A 20,558-nucleotide genomic window follows, 5' to 3' on the forward strand; every position below is an offset into this window, starting at 1 on the left:
GTACCTCCTAGCATTGGGTCTCCAGTGGGAAGCACCCTCCTTGCTCCTTCCTGCCACTTCCAGGTTCTTCTTCCTCCACCCCCACCCCCAACACCTCTCCCCAGCTTTGAATCTGCTGCTTGGCTCGTCCACTGGAACTTCTCTGCCTCCAATGGAAAGGAAACATTTTCTAACTGTGCTCCCTTCCCTGCATGGTAGCCACTAGCCTTGTGTCTATTGGGCACTTGAGATGTGGCTAATGACCCTAAGGAATGGAGTTTTAGATTTTATTTAATTTGTATTAATTTAGGGGCACCTGGGTGACTCAGTGGTTGAGAATCAGCTTTGGCTCCGGTCATGATCCCCGGTCTTGGGATCGAGTCCCTCATTGGGCTCCCCACAGGGAGCCTATTTCTCCCTCTGCCTGTGTCTCTGCCTCTCTCTGTGTGTCTCTCATGAATAAATAAATAAATTTTAAAAAAATTTTTGTATTAATTTAGATGTGAGAAGTCACACATGGAGGGTGGCTACCATATTAGACATACCACCCACTTCCACTCAGGATGGTGCTCTATACACCCCCAAGGCACTCCATCTTCTTCCTCAAAGAGTTTAGTTCCTCACACATTCTTTCTCTTAATGCTTGGTGGTGGCACCACATATGGAACTGATCCTGGCCACATTCTGGCTCATTTCTCTGAACTCTTCTCCTTCAGTGATGGTGACCATCTGTCTTTTACTCCCATGGTCTTAGCCTTTGTCATTACTGCCTGGAACCCTTTGCTGGTCTCCATACCATGCGTCTCACTCTCCAACCACTGTCAAATCCACTAAGAATGGTACTGATGTTCCCCTATTGCCCAAAGAGGAAGTGATTTTCTCTGCCTCGCTTTTTATTAGAGCATTTGCCAGAGAAAGGTATGTTTGTAAACCGTAAGTCTATCCTTTTACATGTATATCAATCTTTTTTAAAGCTACAGAAGCCTCTGGCCAACAAGACAACCCAGGGAGGTTTTGCTTAAGGCCCCTCTTTGAAATGTAGACATCAAGGACCTAAGCTTCCTGTTACTACTTGTTATAGAAATATGAGAAATTTTCTTTTTTGCCTTTGGATAAAGGCAGTTGGCCAACACAGACAGCTACTCAATTACCAGGTGGATTATGTGCCCCCAACCCAACACCACCACCTTATTTTCCTAGTACCCTATGGTCCTTGTCCATCCCACTGAGACCAAAATCCATGGGTCCTGCCATTGGCTGTCACCCTGCCATGCCCTCACATCCCTCTTTAAACCTCACTGTCTGTATTATATTTACTCCCTTGCCTACCCTCTCAGCATTCTTGACACTTACTTGCTTTGTTTTACTTAATGGCCAAAAAATCCAACCTTGGGAAAATCCACCTCTTCGCCCACACTGTGCTGCATCACGCAGCAGTCACGGCTGGAAGAAAACACAGGGCTTGAAGGAAACATAGAATATGTCCCTTGATTGGTCTTGAAGGAAACATAGAATATGTCCTGCCAAGATATGCCATTGGTCTTAAATGTCAAGTGAAACTGTAGAGGAGGAAAAATTCTCCTCCACCCTATTTGGATCTCTGGCTGGACCTAAGGATTAAACTGGAACAAAACAGATTAATGGGAGAAAAGCATGGCAATTTTATTAGATTTTTACATGTACGTGGAAACCCTCATAAGACAATGAAGCCCAGAAGACCAGACCAGAGCAGGAAGCTTTTATTCTCTTAGGTAGAAGATTAATCAATTTATGAATTGATCAGACAAAGGAGTTTGGACTAGATGTAGTAGGAAGTGAAGAAGTAACTAGGAAGATAAAGGGTAGTTTAAGTAGGTTGCTTGTGCACATTTCTTGGCTCCACATTCCCCTACAGTCTCCCTTGACCTTTACCACCAGGATCCTAGATCGTGTTCTTGGTACAATCCAGTAATATACTACATTTCCCTGATCCATTTTGTCCCCGCTCTTCTATTTCAAACTCTCCTCTCTCCTTGTATGTTCAATTTCTCTTCACCCATTCCCACCCCCAGCAGGGAACTTTGCTAATTCCCTGAAAAAGGAAAACAATCTCCCCCACAAGCTCCCACCACGTCTACACCAATTAAGTCAAAATGGATCACAAACTTAAAATGAATGAGCTGAAGCTATAAATCCTTAGAAGAAAACAGAGCAATCTTTGTAATCTTGGGTTTAAGAAAAAAAATTTCTTAGATATGACACCAAGATCGCAAGTAATGAAAGAAAAAGAAATTGAATAAATGAAAACAAAAATAAAAAATAAATAACTTCTGTGCTTCAAAAGGACATCATTAGAAAATGGAAAGGCAACTCACAGAATGACAAAAAAATATTTGCAAATTATATATCTGATAGGGAACTTGTATCTAGAATGTATAAAGAACTCTTACGAACTCAATAATAAAAAGACAATTCAATTGAAATGGGTAATGGATTTTTAAAAAAAGATCTTATTTATTTATTCATGAGAGACACAGAGAGAGAGGTGGAGACATAGGCAGAGGGAGAAGCAGGCTCCCTGTGGGGACCCTGATGTGGGACTCCATCCCGGGACACTGGGATCACGACAAAAAAGAAATCACTATGAGATACCACTTCATACACACAAGTTGGCTATTATTGAAAGAAAGAAAGAAAGAAAAAGAAAACAATGGAGCATCTGAGTGACTTAGTCGGTTAAGCATCTACTTCTTGATTTCAGCTCAGGTCATGATCTCAGGATCTGAAGATGGAGCCCTGTGTAGGGCCCTGCGGTGAGTGTGGATCCTGCTTGGGATTTTCTGTCTCTCTCTCCCTTTGCCTCTCTCCCCATCAAAATAAACAAACAAACAAATAAATAAAATTTTAAAGAAAGAAAAAAAACAAGTGTTGACAAGGGTGTAGATGGATTGGAACACTCAAACGCTGGGGGTGGAAATATAAATGCTGCAACCACTTTAGAAAACAGTTTGGCAATTCCTTAAATGCTACCCCAGATGGCTCAGCAATACCAGTCCTAGGTACATACTAAAGAAATGAAAACACTGTCCACACAAAAAACTTGGACATGTGTGTTAATAACAGTATTATTCATAATAGCCAAAAAGTAGAAACAACCCAACTGTCCATCAGCCGGTGAAGAGACAAATAACCTGTGTTACGTCCATACAATAGAATATTACTCGGCAGTGACAAGGAATGGGGTGTAGACACAGGCTTCGCTGTGGATGAACCTTGAAAACATGATGCTAGGTCACAAAAGACCATGTATTATATGATTTCCTTTATATAAAATGTCTAGAATGGGCCAGTCCATTGAGGCAGAAGGTAGATGAGTAGTTGCCTAGAGCTGAGGGGTGGGAAGGGTTGGGAAAAAATGGAATATGACTATTAATGGATATAGAGTTTCCTTGTGGGGTCATGAACAGGTAAACTAATTGCAGTGATGATAGCACAACTCTATGAATATACTGAAAATTATATGGTATGTGAATTATATTTCAATAAAGCTACTTTAAAAAAGGAAAGCAGCTGCAAATACCACGTACAAAAAAAAAAAGGCAGCCTAAAAGCAAACAGGTCTGCTCAAGCACGACCGGCCTGTGAAACCCTTCCAGGTCCTTGATTGGATTTCTGTACCAACTGGCATCTCCTATCCCTCTCTTCATGGCTTGCAGGGCATCAGGCTGTGGTCGTGGGTCACTCATCAGGCCCATGGCTGGGCCGTGAGCCAGTAGAGGCCAGGAAAGACACCTCACTCTTCTCTGCGTCGTCAACACCCAGCACGGCGCCTGGCACAGAGTAGGTTGCCGGGAAATGTTTAATAAGTGGATACTCATAATTCTCTTGAAAAAAGATTACATTTAATGAGTATACCACTCAGATATTTAATTATTTCATAAGCATATATTCATTGCCATGAATAATATATCCTTGATTCATACACTGCTGATAAACATTGCCAGAACTATGAACCTAAGACCCACGCTGCGCCCAATAACTTCAGAGGTCAGGAATGTCAGTCTCTGAATGCTCGAGCTCTGTCTTGATCTCAGCACTGCACTGCCAACGTTTTTGGGGAGCAAGCCACTGTGTAGGTGGTTGGAGGGACAAGCCTTGCCCCAAACCCCGCTGCAGTCAGCTTTGGGGACAATCCAGGTCCTCTTGATCCGAATCATGTCTGTGCCCCTGGTCTGGACACAGTGTTCCACATGGAGTGGGGCCCCAGGAAGGCTTGTGCTCTGGTTATCCCACATGGCTTATTGAAGAGATTTATGCTTAGCCAGAGGCCGGTGGAGGTGGGGTGTGGATTTTACAGGCAGATGAGCAGATGACAACAGTAGAGGAGGTAGCCCATCCCTTCATCCTTGTCCCTTCACCCCAGCACCTTGGGAGGACATTGTGGGAGGTTCCCTAGGGTGCAGATGAGACTGCTACCCAACACTTAAAGAGGTTGTAAAGATCTGTTTTAGAACTACTACACGCACCTGTGAACATTTGTGCTGAAATGCACGACCTCCTCTCCCCCGTGGATTTACCTGGCAGGAGTGGCACACTGACACCGAGATGAAATAACATAGAACGAGCTAAATAACATGCCATCTTTTTAAAGCACATCATTGTTTTCAAGGCCTGTTCATTTGAAAAAACCAGCAGCACAATCATAGGTAATTTTGAACCAGGATGTTACAGAGGAGCAATGGTTCTCCACCAGCATGGAAGAGCAGCACAAAACTCCCACAAGTCTCTGCTTTATGGAAGTCTGCTGAACCTGTGGACAAAGTGAAGCAGTTCACACACACCAACTTATAAAGCAGGGATTTTGAGGTGTTGGTAAGGCCAAGAGTGAAATCTCTAGGCAGAGTCCAGGCTGGGTATGAGCCTGAGCCCCGTATCCATGGGTTTGGAGAGGCCCTTGGGAACCCTCATTTCTTGGGCGAGCGCGTCCTGGCCTGCCAACCTCCTGGTCATCCCCACTTCTCCCCACCCTGCTCTCCTCTCTCTGTTCTTCCCGGAGTACTCAGGATCCTCCTTCTGGTCCTAAAGGCCCAGGGATCCTGGGAGCCAACATCCCCAGCAAGCAGACAATCTGCATGTCAGCCTTCCTCTGCCTCCCACCACGACCCTCCCCTGAGGACACCTGTGGGGAGACCCCCAGATGCCTCCGAGATAGTGACTGTGCAGAAGCCCCTCCCTGCTGAGGCTCCTGACCCCCAGCTGCCCACCGCCCTCTGCCCCTCCTAGGAAGGGACAAGAGAAAGCAGAGACGTGTGTCCGTGATGATACGTCCTTAGACATGACAACACCCATCAGGGAAAGACCGGTATCTGCCTGCTTCACTGCAGGGTGAAGCTAATCAGCAGTATTTCCTGAATGAATGAATGAATGAATGAATGAATGAAAGAAATGTGATGAGTGAGTGAAATGTCATCATCTGGTCACTCCCCCTTCCTCAGTGAAATTTCTCTGCAGCCCAGGATGCATGGCTCGAGTGTCCCCATGGACACCCCCCCCACCTCTGAGCACCTGGAGCTCTTCCCCTCCAAGGACCTTCCCTTTCTGTCCCTCAGCTCCCACTCCTGTGGCCACGCCCTGCACCTTGCCCCCCACCCCGGAAGCTCCTCCACATCTGAATGCTTAGATACTGCCAGCCCCTCAGCACAGCCGGCTGTCCTCCTTGTCCCCTGTCCGACTCCCACTGCATGGCCCACAGCGCACGCTCACACACGTACTCACATGCACACACACATGCATGCACATGCTCACAGTGCTCATGTGCTTGCACACACGCACATGCACACTCAGGCACTCACACCTGCTCTTGTGCATGCGCACACGTAAGCACGCCTGTCACCGGCCCTTGGAGGACCGACTGCCTGAACTTCCATCTCACCTGCACCCTTGTTCTCTCGTCCCCGGCTCTTGCCGCGGATCGCGGATCGCCCCACCTTGCTCAGCAAACCCCAGGCCCCTCCACTCTGTAAGGTTGCCACCATCCCCACGCGGCAGCTGAGCAGGGCTGGAGGGAGCTCCACTGAAGTCTGACCCCCACTGCTCTTGGCACTTGACACCCCCCACCCCCCAGCGGTCCCTTTCTTTGGGTCACTCGCCTGTTCACTCATTCCACAGCTATGCCCTGAGCACCTCCCACGGGTCAGGATAGTCATCAACAGGACAGGCAGGGTCCCCGCTCTCAGGGACCTTACCCACAATGGGGAGACAGTAAAGGGATCATAACCGTCAAAGGGATTTAGCGAGCTTCCCATTGCCCTTCTGCTGGGGTCCCTCCCCTGGGCTTTGCAGCCTTCATTCTGTAGATGACTTTGCCTCTTACTTCAAGGAAAGTGACCCCCTCAGGTGTCATATGCCTTCCAGTCTATGAATGTTTCACCCTCTGCACCCCCTGCTGCCACTGCCACCTTTTTTAAAAATTGTCTCAGAGGATGTGACAGGTCCCTGCTCACCCGGAGCCCCGTCTCTCCCATCAGTTGTTCCCTTTTATCTTCACATGGTCACCCTACAGATCCTTCCCTCAGCTTGCAAACAAGCTCAATCACCTCCTGTCCTGAAACCGTCCTCCTTGGTCCCCGAATCCCCTGTGGCCACCACCCAACCTCTCTTCTCTTCCTGTCAGGAAGCTTTACTTCCTCAGGCCTGGCTTTTGCTTCCTTACCACCCTGCACACGTACTGTTGCCTGCAAGGGAAAGTGTGTGTAGGGGAGCAGAGCCCTCCTGGTCTGCTGCAGTAAACTCTACCCTTACCATTTCCTTGGCAACCATCCCACATGATGCTTCTGAGAGTTTGTGTTCTTGGGTGGAGCAATGGTTCATTCATTCTTTTTTTTTTTTTAAGATTTTATTTATTTATTCATGAGACTCACACACACACACACACACACACACACACACACACACAGAGGCAGAGACATAGGCAGAGGGAGAAGCAGGCTCCATGCAGGAAGCCCAATATGGGACTCGATCCTGGTACTCTGGGATCATGCCCTGAGCTACAGGCAGACACTTAACCGCTGAGCCACCCCGGTGTCCCTAGTTCATTCATTCTTAATTGACAGTGTTCATTGTTGGTCATTGCACTTTGTATTTTGGTGAACTTCTGTTTCAAGTTTGGGGTTATTAGGAAGAAAGCATTTGTGAACATTCTGGTAAGTGTCTTTTGGTGCACATGTTGTTCACATTGCATTTGAAGACGTGTCTGGGAGTGAAATCAGTGGGTCTTGGTTTACATAGGTTCAACTTATGTAGATAATTCTAAATGGTTTTCTGAAGTGAAAATTTAATTTTAATGATATCTCATTGTGGTTTTAACTAGCATTTCTCTGATGACTAAATATGTAGAAGACACATGCATGTGCTTTTTGGTCATTACTCTATTAATACATTTTTATTAGATTTTTTTTCATTATTGAGTTGTAGGAGCACTTTATATATGCTAGATACCAGTCCTTTTTGGCATATATGTTATGATTGTTTTCTCCCAGCTTGTATTTTGCTTATTCATTTTAACCATGTCTCTTGATGGTCAGAAATTTCTAATTTTTGATGACGTCTAACTCATCAATTTTTCTTTTATGATTACAGATTCTTTTTGTGACTGAAGCAGCTCTGCCTATCCCAAGTCACAAGATACTCTCCTGTGTTTCCTTTTAAAATCTTAATGGTTCAACTTTGATGTTGAGATTTATGATCACTTTTGAATTCTTTTTTTTTTTGGTATGGTACGAAGTAGGACTCAAGGTAAGCTTTTCCCCACCTGGAGATCCAGTTACCCCAGCACCATTTGTTGCAAAAAATTTCCTCTCCTCATTGGACTGCTTTGGTGCCACTGTTGAAAAATCAGATGATTACATAAACTAGGGTTTATTAGTGGGCTTTTTATTCTCGTCTGTGATCTGTTTGCTGATTCTTATTCTAGAAGCTCAACTATCTTGATTACCGTAGTTTTACAGTATATCTTAAAATCAGGTAGTGTAAGTTTTCTAACTCTTTTTTTCCCCAAAAGTGTTTTGAAAGAAAACTTTGTATTTCTACACATTTTAGGATCAGCTTGTCAATTTCTACCAAAAGAAAAAAAAAAAGCCCCCTGGGCTTTTGATGAGGAATGCATTGAATCCATAGATTAATGTGATGAGAGTGGACATTTTAACAATAAATCTCATCTTGAATTATTTATGTATCTCTCCCACCCCTCCCCAACCTGCTCTTATACTGTGTGATATCATGCCTGCCCCTGAAACTGGGAGGTGCCCTGAATTTGGCCCTCTCTCTTAGCCTCAGCAATAATCACTGAGGCCTGCTTATTTTTCTCCCTAAATATATGCTGGATCCATTCTTACCTTTCCCCACTACTGTGAGAATGTAGTAGAACATGCAGAATGCAGGCCTTCCCCCTTACTCAGCTAGAGAATTGCAATCACTGCTTACCTAGCTGCACTCTGCAAAGCCAGCTTGCACAGCAGCCTCAGAGAGAATCCTTTGCAGATCTGACCATGCCACTCTGGCTCAAAGCTCATTAGCTCCAAAATGTGGTCCCAACCACCTTAACTTGAAATGCACCATGTGCACGATCTGGCTCTTTCCCACCCTGTCAGCGGCATTTCCTGATATCCCCTGTGCCTTCCTCTATCTGAGAGCCTCCCCACGCCCACCAAATGAGTTAGGGGGCCTTCCTTGATATGCTCATTATGCCCTGTACACAGGATAAGGTATCTAATGTAGGGGGCCCTTGTTCAAAACTTATTAAGGATTTCAAGATGGTGACAGCAGAGTGTTAAGCCAAGAATAAGGCTTTTCTGAGTGCAGGGCCCTGTGTGACTGCACGGGTCCTTTGCACATCTCACACTTGTAACTGTTTCTGTTTCTATAGCGCAGGAAGCCGTAGAGCTTTAGAGGGCCCAGGCAAATCATCCAGAAAATGAGTTGCTTTTTCCTAAAATCAATGGCTTTTGTCCTTTGGTATAATCTCATCATTTTAAATGGTCTCAGAAGACAGAACATTGTATTGTAGTATTGTAGTCCAGTTACTTAGTCTTGGAAAGTAAGTCAACAAACAGCTATGCGTAAGGCCCGCTGAGATCAGAACATTGTGAGCTCTGACAAAATGAATTTGCCTGTGCCCACAGTGTCAGCCAGCAACTCCGTCATAAGGAGAGGTCATGATAAGCTTTCAGGCACAGAAGTCACCTGTTTGTATTCTGTATGCTATACTCACCCTGTGCTCATTTTCAGTAAGCATCTGTTCTTATTTAAAGGAGCTCATATGTTAAATACTCCAAATATCCCCTTCCAAATAAGCTGGAAATGCATGAACATTCATATTTGGTATTCTTTTTTTAAAAAAGTTTTTTTTATTTATTCATGAGAGACACAGAGAGAGAGGCAGAGACACAGGCAGAGGGAGAAGCAGGCTCCCTTCGGGGACCCCGATGCAGGATTCGATCCCAGGACCCTGGGATCACGACCTGAGCTGAAGGCAGACGCTCAACCACTGAGCCACCCAGGCACCCCCCATATTTGGTATTCTTTATACAAAATGTAAGTGATTGAGGAGGAAATGTGTAGTGAAGTAGCATCTCACTGTCTGAGGCTGGGTGTGGGGTGATGATTGTGGTCTGGTTTGGGGCACAGGTCCCAGTGAGGGTATTTTTGATCAAGTGCAAGAAGTCTTCCTGTTTTACTGCTCAGCTTCCCTGGTTGGATTTCTCCCTCTCCAGGGTTCATTAGCAGTTTGGGCTATATCCTGTGCAGGCTTTTATTCCTAACGTGCACAAGGCCCGGCAGCAGGTCCAATAAATGTTTGGCTGATGAATGTATGAGAAGGGGGAGGGAGAAAGGAAAGAAAACAGAAGGAGACTTCAGGGCAGGATTCTATTATCTTATGGAAATAAGATAACTCCCTCCCTCTACCCCCCCCACCACATAAAGCTGACAAGCAAACAAAACGACCCGACTTAATCTGAAGTCCAGTTTAACTTTATCCTTAATGTAGGTACAGGTTCACTGAAGACCGTTAAATGCCCATGTTAATAATACTAATGAAGACAATAATAAATTTATATCAATAACGTTTATGAAATGTTATTTTCTTAATAACATGCATAGGGCTTTAACCATTTTTAATTTGGTTATTCGTTTATTTATGCACTCAACAGACAATGAGCACCTATTACGTGTCAAAACTAGGGAATACGTTTCTGTGGTCAAATGTTCTATAGTTTATTTTGCCATTGGACATTTGTGGATTTAAACATAATAAAAAAAAACTAGAACCCCAGGTAACTCAGTCAGCTAAGCCTCCGACTATTGGTTTCAGCTCAGGTTATGATCTCATGGGTTGTGGAATTGAGCCCTGTGTTGGGCTCCACACTCAGTGGGGAATCTGCTTGGGATTCTCTCTTCCTCTCCCTCTGCCCCTCTCCCTGCTTTCTTTCTTTCGCGCGCTCTCTCTCTCTCTCTCTCTCTCTCCTGTATGCCAGGACTCCTTTGCATGGAAGAAGTGACTGTCTTCTCCCTCAGCAGGAAAGACAACTTGCCCTGGATGCTGGCATTGGTGGCAGTGGCGATGACTATCCAGGTGTGGTCAGCAGTAATCTAAAATGACCCATTGACCTTCACTTTTCCATGATTCCTTCCCCTGTGCATGTGATAGGATATTGTTATGTAGCAAAAGAGATTTTTGCAGGTGTAATTAAGGTTACTAATCAGTTGATCTTGCAGTAGGACCTCACTAACTCACACAAGCCCTTTAGAAGAATTTTCTCTGTTGGGCACAGAGGAAGACATCAGAGGGACCACACTGAGTGGCCTGAAAGAATGCAAGCATCCAGATTGTGAGGTGCCTCTGGGGGTCATGGAGGAGGGATCTGAGATCAGCCTCTGGGAGCCAAGAGTGGCCCCCAGATGACAGCCAGCAAGAAAAACAAGGGATCTCAACTGCAAGGGAACGAATTCGGCTGACAAGAATGATCTTGGAAGCTGATTTTTCCCCAGAGCCTCCTGACCAGAACTCAGCCTGGCTGCCACCTTTGTTTCTGCCTTGTGGTGCCTTGAACCAGGAAACCCAGCCATTCCATGCCAGATCTGACCTATACATAGCTGTTTAGTCAATATTTATGTTGTTTTAAGCCACTCAGTTTGTGGTAGTTTCTTAGAGAGCAAGAGAAAACTAATGGCATTTTTAAGATATGGAAAATTGTTCCATGGTTTATGGGCAAACCTAAGTGATGATGCAGAGAAGCAGGGAGACGGGCAGACGTGGAATCCTGGGCGGGGAAGGGCTCAGCTAGGAGGGGGAGGGCGAGGTCCACAGTCACTCAGGCAGGGTGCATCCCATCTCTCTTATGCAACCTGGGACAAGTTTGTTTTTCTTTTAAAACTTTCAAACCTACAGAAAAGTTGAGAAAGCGGTATTTTCAACATCTCACATACTCCTTTACATAAATTGAACAATTATTAACATCTTTTGTAATATGAGACAATTAATACTGCCTCCTCCATAGGTTTTGGTGAAGATTAAGAGAGGAGACTTGTATAAAGCATTAAATTAGAAAGCTTACTGTCCTCGCAGTGAAGTTGGTGATTTTATTCTTATTAATTCTTGCAACATACACTTAGCAGCATCTACATGGGGTGAGACACTTTCAATTCATCACAGATCTGATGCTGAAATTGCAGCTTAGGAATCTATGGAGATATGGTTAAGTAGATAAAAAATTACAAATTCTTCAACCTTAAGTAATGATCATTCAGGTAAGGGGAAAAGAAATCTCACTCTCAATATTGGCTTGGCTTATTTAAAAAAACATATTTATTTTGAAATAATTTTAGATGTATGGAAAGGTTGTAAATACACCACAGAGAGTTCCCATATGCACTTCTTCTAGGTGCCCTACTCTTACTGTCTTACACAACCATGGCATGTTTATCAAAACTAAGAAGTTAATACTGGTGCAATACTATTTTTTTAAAAAAATGTTTATTTATTTACTCATGAGAGACACAGAGAGAGGCAGAGACACAGGCAGAGGGAGAAGGCAGGCTCCCTGCGTGGAGCCTGATGCAGGACTCGATCTCAGGTTCCCGGGATCATGACCTTAGCCGAAGGCAGACGCTCAACCACTGAGCCACCCAGGTGTTCCTGATGCAATACTATTAACTAAACTACAGATTTTATTCAAATTTTCCTAATTCTTCCATTAATGTGCTCCTTCTGTTCCAGGGTCCAATGCAGAACACTGCATTGCAATTAGGACTTTTTTTTTTTAATGTTTGACTTGAAGATGTGTAAATATAAAGCCAGCTATAAGTTTATTGTGGTTTTAGCTCTTGCATTACTATACAGCAGAATAAACCTATACGTTATTTTCAAGCAAAATGTTAAAAGTTCAAACCAATGTGATTCAAATTCATTTACTATGATGATAGATACTGTTTTGGTGAAAACCATTTGCCACTTTGTTAAAGGAATATATAGCATTGCATGAATTTTTTTTTTCATTGCATGAATTCTTTTGCATTCCCTGCCCCTACCTGACCAAGTTGATTTGATTCTTCCCATCATTGTTCTCTATTTGACGAACTGTAAAACCTTCTTTCACACAGCAGGCCATGACATCACTGGACTTTTACTTGGCTCAAACTTGTCCCTATCATATTACTTCATACCATCCTCCTCTCCTAATCACTGAGCCAAGACAATGAAAGTAGTGACACGTGGCATCAGTGAACTGTAAACGAAATGCAAACCTGGCACTGACACTGAACTTCTTTCAGAAGATGGCCAACCAGATAATCAGATACGCTTAAATCAATTATTAAAAAGACTATCATTGAAATTTTTTTTAAATCCTAAAGTTTTTTCTTTTAAAGAATACAGCCAGAAGTACCAGGTTAAGTGCAGCTTAAGAAACACTGCAGTGAGATTCTATACAATGTTTGATGAGAACTTAGATATTTTAAGGCCTCCTAGAGATGAAGAAGGATGAATGGGAGTTACTGAGGTTTCCAGAGAGAGGGAGTTGAAAAAAGTCAGAAGAGCAGGAGTGGCAGGAGAGGGTCTTGTATTTTTCAAGCTGTAAGTAGTTCAGCTTAGAGAGTCTAGTGGGTGAGGGGCAGCATCAGGTACTGTGACTGGAAGGCCAGAGAGGTCAGCAAAAGTAGGCAGATGTATTCTTCTAGGTTTGGGGAAAACTAAAGAGTTTTGAATTGGAGTGTAATGTGATCAGATTTTCCCATTAGAGATGGTTTTGTCCCCTGGGGGAGACAGAGACCAGAGAAAAGGATTATAAGGGGCTGGGTGAGAGAGGATGAAGCTTTGAACTCTTATGGCACGATGGCAACAGAGAAGAATGAATCTGACATCTGAAAAGTAGAATCAAAAGGATTTGGAGACCAATTGGCAATGGAGGTAGAGAATTAAAGAGGAATCTTGGAGATTGCTTGAAAGTTTCTGAAATGGCAACTAATAAAACAGAACATTTAAGTTAGGCTTCATGGCTCCAAATATGGAGCCTACATTTAGCTCTTTTTCTCTTAAATAGTTTTAAATATTTTGGTTCCCAGGACTAGATAATAGCAAGTAATGCATAGTTTTCACCATGTCAGGTGCTGTTTTTTCACCATGTCAGGTGCTGTTTGGAGTGCTCCAACTGTACTGTATTTTATTGAATCTCAAAGCCCAAGGGGGCGCCTGGCTGGATCAGTTGGTAGATCTCAGGGTTGTGAGTTCGAGGCCCACATAGGGCATGGAATCTATGTAAGAAAGAAAGAAAGAAAGAAAGAAAGAAAGAAAGAAAGAAAGAAAGAAAGAAAGAAAGAAAGAAAGAAAAGAAGAAAGATGGATGCCTGGGTGGCTCAGCGGTTGGGCATCTGCCTTTGGCTCAGGGTGTGATCCAGGAGTACCTAGATTGAGGCCCGTATCAGGCTCCCTGTATGGAGCCTGTTTCTCCCTCTGCCTATGTCTCTGCCTCTCTTTGTGTCTCTCATGAATAAATAAATAAAATCTTAAAAAAAGAAGAAATAAAGAAATATAAGCCCATTAACTGTAAGACACACCATTAGCTAAAGTACCACTACAGGAAAAAACACCGTCAACTAAACATGCATGACACAGAAGACAGACCTTCACTTCAGGAATGTTAAGAATATATATCCTGGACTCCATGATTTATGGCATCTGCTCATTTAAAAAAAAAATTACATGGGGGTCCCTGGGTGGCTCAGCAGTTTGTGCCTGCCTTTGGCCCAGGGCGTGATCCTGGAGACCCGGGATCAAGTCCCACATCGGGCTCCCTGTGTGGAGCCGCTTCTCTCTCTCTCTCTCTCTCTGTCTCTCTCATGAATAAATAAATTCTAAAAAAAATTACAACAGCCCTCTGAAGTAGGTCCTAATATTATCTTTATTTTTCAAATGCGGAAACAGAGGCAGGGAGAGATTAGGTTCGCTCACTGTAGCTCTAGGCTCTCTCTGGGTAGCCAGTGGGAGAATCAGGATCTGGCTCCAATCTGGCTCTACAGTCTATGCTCTTAGCTCCAAGCACAGGCATCTAGTAAGCATTACATTCACAGTTCATTATATCCTCAGAAGCGTTTGTGTTATAGATGATACTAGAAACACTGGAGAAACACCTGCTTTGCAGTTCTGTCCTCCGTGGAAAGCAACCTAGAGTGCAGTCATAGTCAGTAAGCCCCTCAGGCTAGTGACGGTGGGGAGGGAGTTGTGTTGGCTTTGAGGAACCAAGAACACCTTGTTTTATCTTGCAGGAAACACTGTGTTCCCTCCTGTGTGGTTTCTGACTCTGACATTTCTTGTTGGAGACACAAGAAATAGAAATGGACGTATCTGAAACAGTAATCATCTGGCATAGAGATACACTGTTTTTAATAAGGCCGCAATGTACAGATGAAAGAATTAGGACTTTGGGTCAGGATGAGCAGTGATAAATTAATTGATTCATTTCAATGAAGAGATATCTACTGAAAGTGTGCTACACACTAGGCACTGGGTTGGCCCAGGGAACCCAGAGATGAATTAAGGCCCAGTGCTGCCACCGAGTCTAGATGGATGGGGTGGTCAGACACGTACAATACAACCCTCAAAGATAATTGCCGTGGATTTACACAAAATCATTCAAACTAACCCAAGAAGAGGGAGTGTGAGGGTACAATGGAAGCATGCTGGGTCACATGTGAGCTGTTGAAGCTGGTATGGTATTATACTTTCAAATATATTAACATTTTCCTATGGTAATAAAAATGAGAGAGGGAGAAGATAAAAGAATGAAGGACATGTTCTAAAGGAGACTGTCCCAAGTTTAATAAAGGAAGATGCTTTATGGGCTCTTGAAAAATGCCATTTTAGTTAGCCTCGAGAAGTCATGGTGATTTAAGGAAACCAGAGCACTTGAAGGAAATCTCCAAGCCTAGGCTTTGAGGACAGCATTACATCCAGGTTCATTATTATTGTCCTTACAGGGTGTGTTAAATTACCGTGTTTATTGCTAACAAAAATCTACCAAAAAGATATAGTTGCCATAAAGGTACTTATACAGTACAGTGAGCATAAGAGAAAGAACAAGATATTCAAGAGGTGAGTTTTGAGGAGGCGGTGGAAACTGGATATAAGGTGAAAAAGAGAGCATTCCAGAATTCAGATTAGCATGAACGAAGATTCAAAAACAGAATGAAACCAGTGCTAATGAATGAGGAGGCAAATTTAGGCATCCATGGGAAATAGGGCCCTATAAAGTAAAGCGAAATGGCCTACGGCCCTTAATTACCAAAATTAGTAGGATAGGAGTGCCTGGGTGGCTCAGTCAATTAAGTGTCTGACTTTGGCTCAGTTTGTGATGTCAGGGTCCTGGGATCCAGCCCCGCCTCAGGCTCCCTGCTCCGCAGGCAGTCTGCTTGTCCCTCTGCCACTCCTCTTGCTCATGCTGTCTCTCTCAAATAAATAAAATCTTTTTAAAAATTAGGGGACGCCTGGGTGGCTCAGCGGTTGAGCGCCTGCCTTCGGCCCAGGGCGTGATCCCAGAGTCTTGGGATCGAGTCCTACATCGGGCTCCTTGCATGGAGCCTGCTTCTCCCTCTGCCTGTGTCTCTGCCTCTCTCTCTGTGTCTCTTGTGGATTAAATAAATGTTTTAAAAAAATTAGTAGGACAGGTCTACATATCTTCTAACGCATAGTACTTCATAAGTGACAGATACTATCATGTTTTACAATCAATGGACTTTTACAAGACATTCGTGGAAATAATAAAATATCCTTTTCGTATAAAATTATTCAAGATTTCTTGGAAATCATCTTGCATATTTTGGAAAATAAGCGTCTTCTATTTTTATGACTTGCTTGCAAGGCTTATTACTGCTATGGAGCCGATGACCTAACTGTGGCACGATGCCTCCCCAACGGGGATGACAGTCCTGCGCATTTCCTCCAAATAAACGCTCAAGCAGAAGGTAGAACCTGGACTGGAACTTTGAGGATAGTTACAACAAAACCAAAATTGCTAAGCCCAGAAGCCTTCCCCCTGGGGTAAACTAATACAGCCTGTGCTCGAAATGACCCACCTCGGTTACATGCAAGGGACGCAGTACTGTTAGATTTCACAGGCCCCGTGTGACTGCTTGGAACTACACTTTCCCATTAACTTTGCATCTAAGCTGAAAATGCTCCAGTCCCCGGATCTGGGCAACAGTTTCGGAGGCCTTCTCCCTCACCGAACAACCAACAGAGTTCGTCAACTTTCTGAAAACGCTGTAGCGAGGGGCTGTATTTGTCCTTCCGGTCACACACCCCTCTCCAAAGACATCAGTTTCAAAAGCACTTCATCCTTGATCTTCACCCCTTGCTTTTACAATTTTCCTTAGTATCCTTTTTTTTTCTTTCCCTTCTTAGTGGATGAATGTCAAACAAATCTAGATGCAAGTAACATTTTTACTACACCGGCTTTTTAAAAAATAGATTTACAAAATATTTATTTATTCATGAGAGAGAGGGAGAGAGAGAGAGAGAGAGGCAGAGACACAGGCAGAGGGAGAAGCAGGCTCCCTGCAGGGAGCCCGACGTGGGACTCGATCTTGGGACTCCAGGGTCAGGCCCTGGGCTGAAGGTGATGCTAAACTGCGGAGCCACCGGGCTGCCCTTTTTAAAATATTTCATTTCTTTATTTATGAGAGACACAGAGAGAGGCAGAGACACAGGCAGAGGGGAGCCTGTCGGGGGTACTCGATCCCATGACTGTGCGATCAGGACCCGCGCCGAAGGCAGGCGCTCAACCTTTGGCCTTTGGCTCCGGTCGGGATCCTAGGGTCCCGCGGGGCCGGGACTTGATCCCAGGATCACAACCGGAGCCAAAGGCAGAGGCTCACCCACTGAGCCACCCAGGTGCCCCTACACCTGCTTTATTCATTGTTTTAAAGATTGTATTTATTAGAGACACACACACTCACACAGAGGCAGAGACACAGGCAGAGGGAGAAGCAGGCTCCATGCACCGGGAGCCCGACGCGGGACTCGATCCCGGGTCTCCAGGATCACGCCCTGGGCCGAAGGCGGCGCTAAACCGCTGAGCCACCCAGGGATCCCCCGACACCAGCTGTAAAGCGCACTCATATGCGATGTATTATAGCTAAACGGGGGGAAGAAAAGAAAACGAGTCCACCGGTTCGCGGCCGCCTTCTCCCGCTGGGGTCCCTTGACCCAGCCTCCAAGACCTCCGGTCGCCCGGCAGCACCGCGACACTCGGCCAGGACGGCGGCTCCAGGGGCTTCCTAACGGCCAGGGGTGTGGAGGGGCGAGAGAGCGACCCTCCTGCCCCGCGCCGGGGTCGCCCCGCCAGAGCCCCACTCGTCCACCCAGCCGCTCCGCTCCCCGCCGCCCGCCACTTCCTTCTTCCGGAGACTGGCGCTGTTCCGGCGCGGGGGCTGCGTCATCAGCCGGCGCCTGCGCCTGCGCCTGCGCCGCCCAGGCGCGCGGGGCCCACGCTCAGAGCCGGATGCTCGCGTGCGGCGCGGGGCCCCGGGCGCTGGGAGGAACGCGGGGCGCCGCGGCTCTGCCCCACCATGCAGGTGTCCAGCCTCAACGAGGTGAAGGTTTACAGCCTCAGCTGCGGCAAGTCGCTGCCCGAGGTGAGGCGCTTCGGGGTCCCCCTCCTGGCGACGCGGCCGCCCCTGGCCTCGCCCCTGGCCTCGGCCCTGGCCTCTGTCAGGCTCCCCCCGGGCCGGCCCCTGACTCGGGGGTGGGGGCGGTCGGTGCGGGGAGACGGGGACCTTGCTGTGCCGAGGGTGGGTGATGGGCGCCGGACAGCTTCGCTGCACCTTCTGTCGGGTTCTCTGGAACAGAGGACGCGTCCCTTTGGGCTTCGAGGGATGCTCCCAGTCTCGGCCGCACGGAGGACGGAACAGATCGGTTACAGAATTTAGGGTGTAGAGGGCAGTATCTCTGAGCCTTGCTGACCTTAGCTCGATGTCATCGAGTCTTGGGACCTTAGGACCTCGGAATTGGAAGGAGCTGGGAAAACAGTGATTCCTTTATAGTCTTATATTTAAAATGTGCAACAGATCCAGTGATGGGAAGGGTGACTACTTATCCAAGCTCACACACCTGTGCCCTGAGGCTTGGTGTTTTTTTGTTTTGTTTTGTTTTGTTTTGTTTTGTTTACTTCTTAAAAGTTTCAGTCAAGGGATCCCTGGGTGGCGCAGCGGTTTAGCGCCTGCCTTTGGCCCAGGGCGCGATCCTGGAGACCCTGGATCGAATCCCACGTCAGGCTCCCGGTGCATGGAGCCTGCTTCTCCCTCTGCCTGTGTCTCTGCCTCTCTCTCTCTCTCTCTCTCTCTGTGACTATCATAAATAAATAAAAAAAAATTAAAAAAAAAAAGTTTCAGTCAAGCCTCTGTCCAACTGCTTCCATCCAGCGAGAGGAAACTTGTAGCAGAGGCTGATTTCCGTTTTTAGATCACTGATTAGATACTGGTTTTATTTACTTATCTATCTATCTATTTGTTTAAAGATTTTATTTATTCATGAGAGACACACAGAGAGAGGCAGAGACACAGGCAGAGGGAGAAGCAGGCTCCCTGCAGGGAGCCCAACGTCGGACTGGGTCCTGGGACTCCAGGATCACGCCCTGGGCTGAAGGCGGCGCTAAACCGCTGAGCCACCCAGGGATCCCCTAGATAGTGGTTTTAAAACTTGTCGTTTAACAGCATGCTGGTGTGGGTTTGACTCTTGCCCTTAGAAATCAGAATACAGGGCAGCCCAGGTGGCTCAGTGGTTTAGCACTGCCTTCAGCCCAGGGCGTGATCTTGGGGTCCCGGGATCAAGTCCCACATCAGGTTCCCTGCATGGAGCCTGCTTCTCCCTCTGCCTGTGTCTCTGCCTCTCTCTTTCTCTGTGTGTGTCTCTCATGAATAAATAAATTAAACCTTTAAAAACAAAAAAAAAAAGAAGTCAGAATACATGTAGCTCTTTGCGGGGTCTGCCCCTGAAAGACCTGAAGTCAGGGATTCGATTTGTCCTCTCTTTTCAGAACTCAGGCTAGGTAATTCCTCATCTTCCAGTTTTATTCTTCACACACAGTATGATCTTTTCTCGTTTTGTTCATTCCCCACATTTGTTGAGAGGTCACTGCACGCGGGCAGCCCTGTTGTGAGTGTTGGGATGCACGGAGAACACATCAGATCAAAGTTCCCTGTTGGGATAAAGGATGAGTGAACAAACGAGTCAACTGCAGATAATGATTAAGTGTTTTGAGGGACGTGTGAGTAGAGGAAAGCGTCGTGGCGAATGTGGTCAGAGAAAGTATTTTGGGTAAAGCCTTTGTGGAAGGCCTCTCCACCAGAAGTATAGGAGCAGAAGCTTGGATAAGGAAAAGGAGCCAGTCGTGTGAAGCTGGGGAAAGAGTTTTCAGTGCTGGGAGAACAGAAAGTCTAAGTGTTTCCAGATTGGAATGCTCTTGGCATGTTGGAGAAACAGAAGAAGCACAGGTGTAGGTGTGGCTGTGTTTGGCCAGCGGGGAGAGCAGAGGTGGGTAAGGCTGGAGAGGTGGGCCCTGAAGGTGGAGGTAGGGAGTTGGGGTGTTGTCCTTAGTGCTGCTGGAAGCCATCGTTGGGCTTTAGTATGGGCTGCTGTGTGCAAATGACTGTCACTGGGAGAAGCTGAGTGGGGATGTGGTTGATGGGCCACCTGAGAGACTTGGGCTTTGGAATTACACTGCCTGCTGCGCTGAGCTCCATTAATTTCAGAATGAAATGTGCCATCAGTGAATTTGCCTTAAAAGTGTCATTTCTTCATTATCAGGTATCAGCTGTTTGGTTAGTTGATGATCTACTTTTCTTCTTTGTAAAAAAAAAAAAAGTTTCTGTAAGAAACTTTCTCCTTTTAATGTTTTACTGATTAATATTTCACGTGAATAAAGTTATCCCATATGTTAGTTGTAATCCCTAATATTTGAGGCTTATTGCCTTCCGGATGAATTCATTTTCTGTGGTGTCAAACATAGTAGTTCTAGAATTTATTATCTAATGTGTCTAAATATGTAGTAGAA

The 20,558-nt window shown here is 45.6% G+C and overlaps 1 protein-coding gene across 1 annotated transcript in view; it reads left to right on the forward strand.

The window, feature by feature from the left end:
- Positions 1-17,968: 17,968 nt before the first annotated feature.
- NOL10 (nucleolar protein 10) overlaps positions 17,969-20,558 on the forward strand; it is an 83,324-nt gene continuing 80,734 nt past the window's right edge. Inside the window, exon 1 of the mRNA XM_077844138.1 lies at positions 17,969-18,141. Within this exon, the coding sequence (XP_077700264.1) occupies positions 18,076-18,141 (66 nt within the window). The 5' untranslated portion in view covers positions 17,969-18,075. The remainder of the gene's footprint in view (positions 18,142-20,558) is intronic.

Source organism: Canis aureus, chromosome 12 (genome assembly GCF_053574225.1).
Source record: "Canis aureus isolate CA01 chromosome 12, VMU_Caureus_v.1.0, whole genome shotgun sequence".
In the NCBI taxonomy this organism is placed as follows: Eukaryota; Metazoa; Chordata; class Mammalia; order Carnivora; family Canidae; genus Canis; species Canis aureus.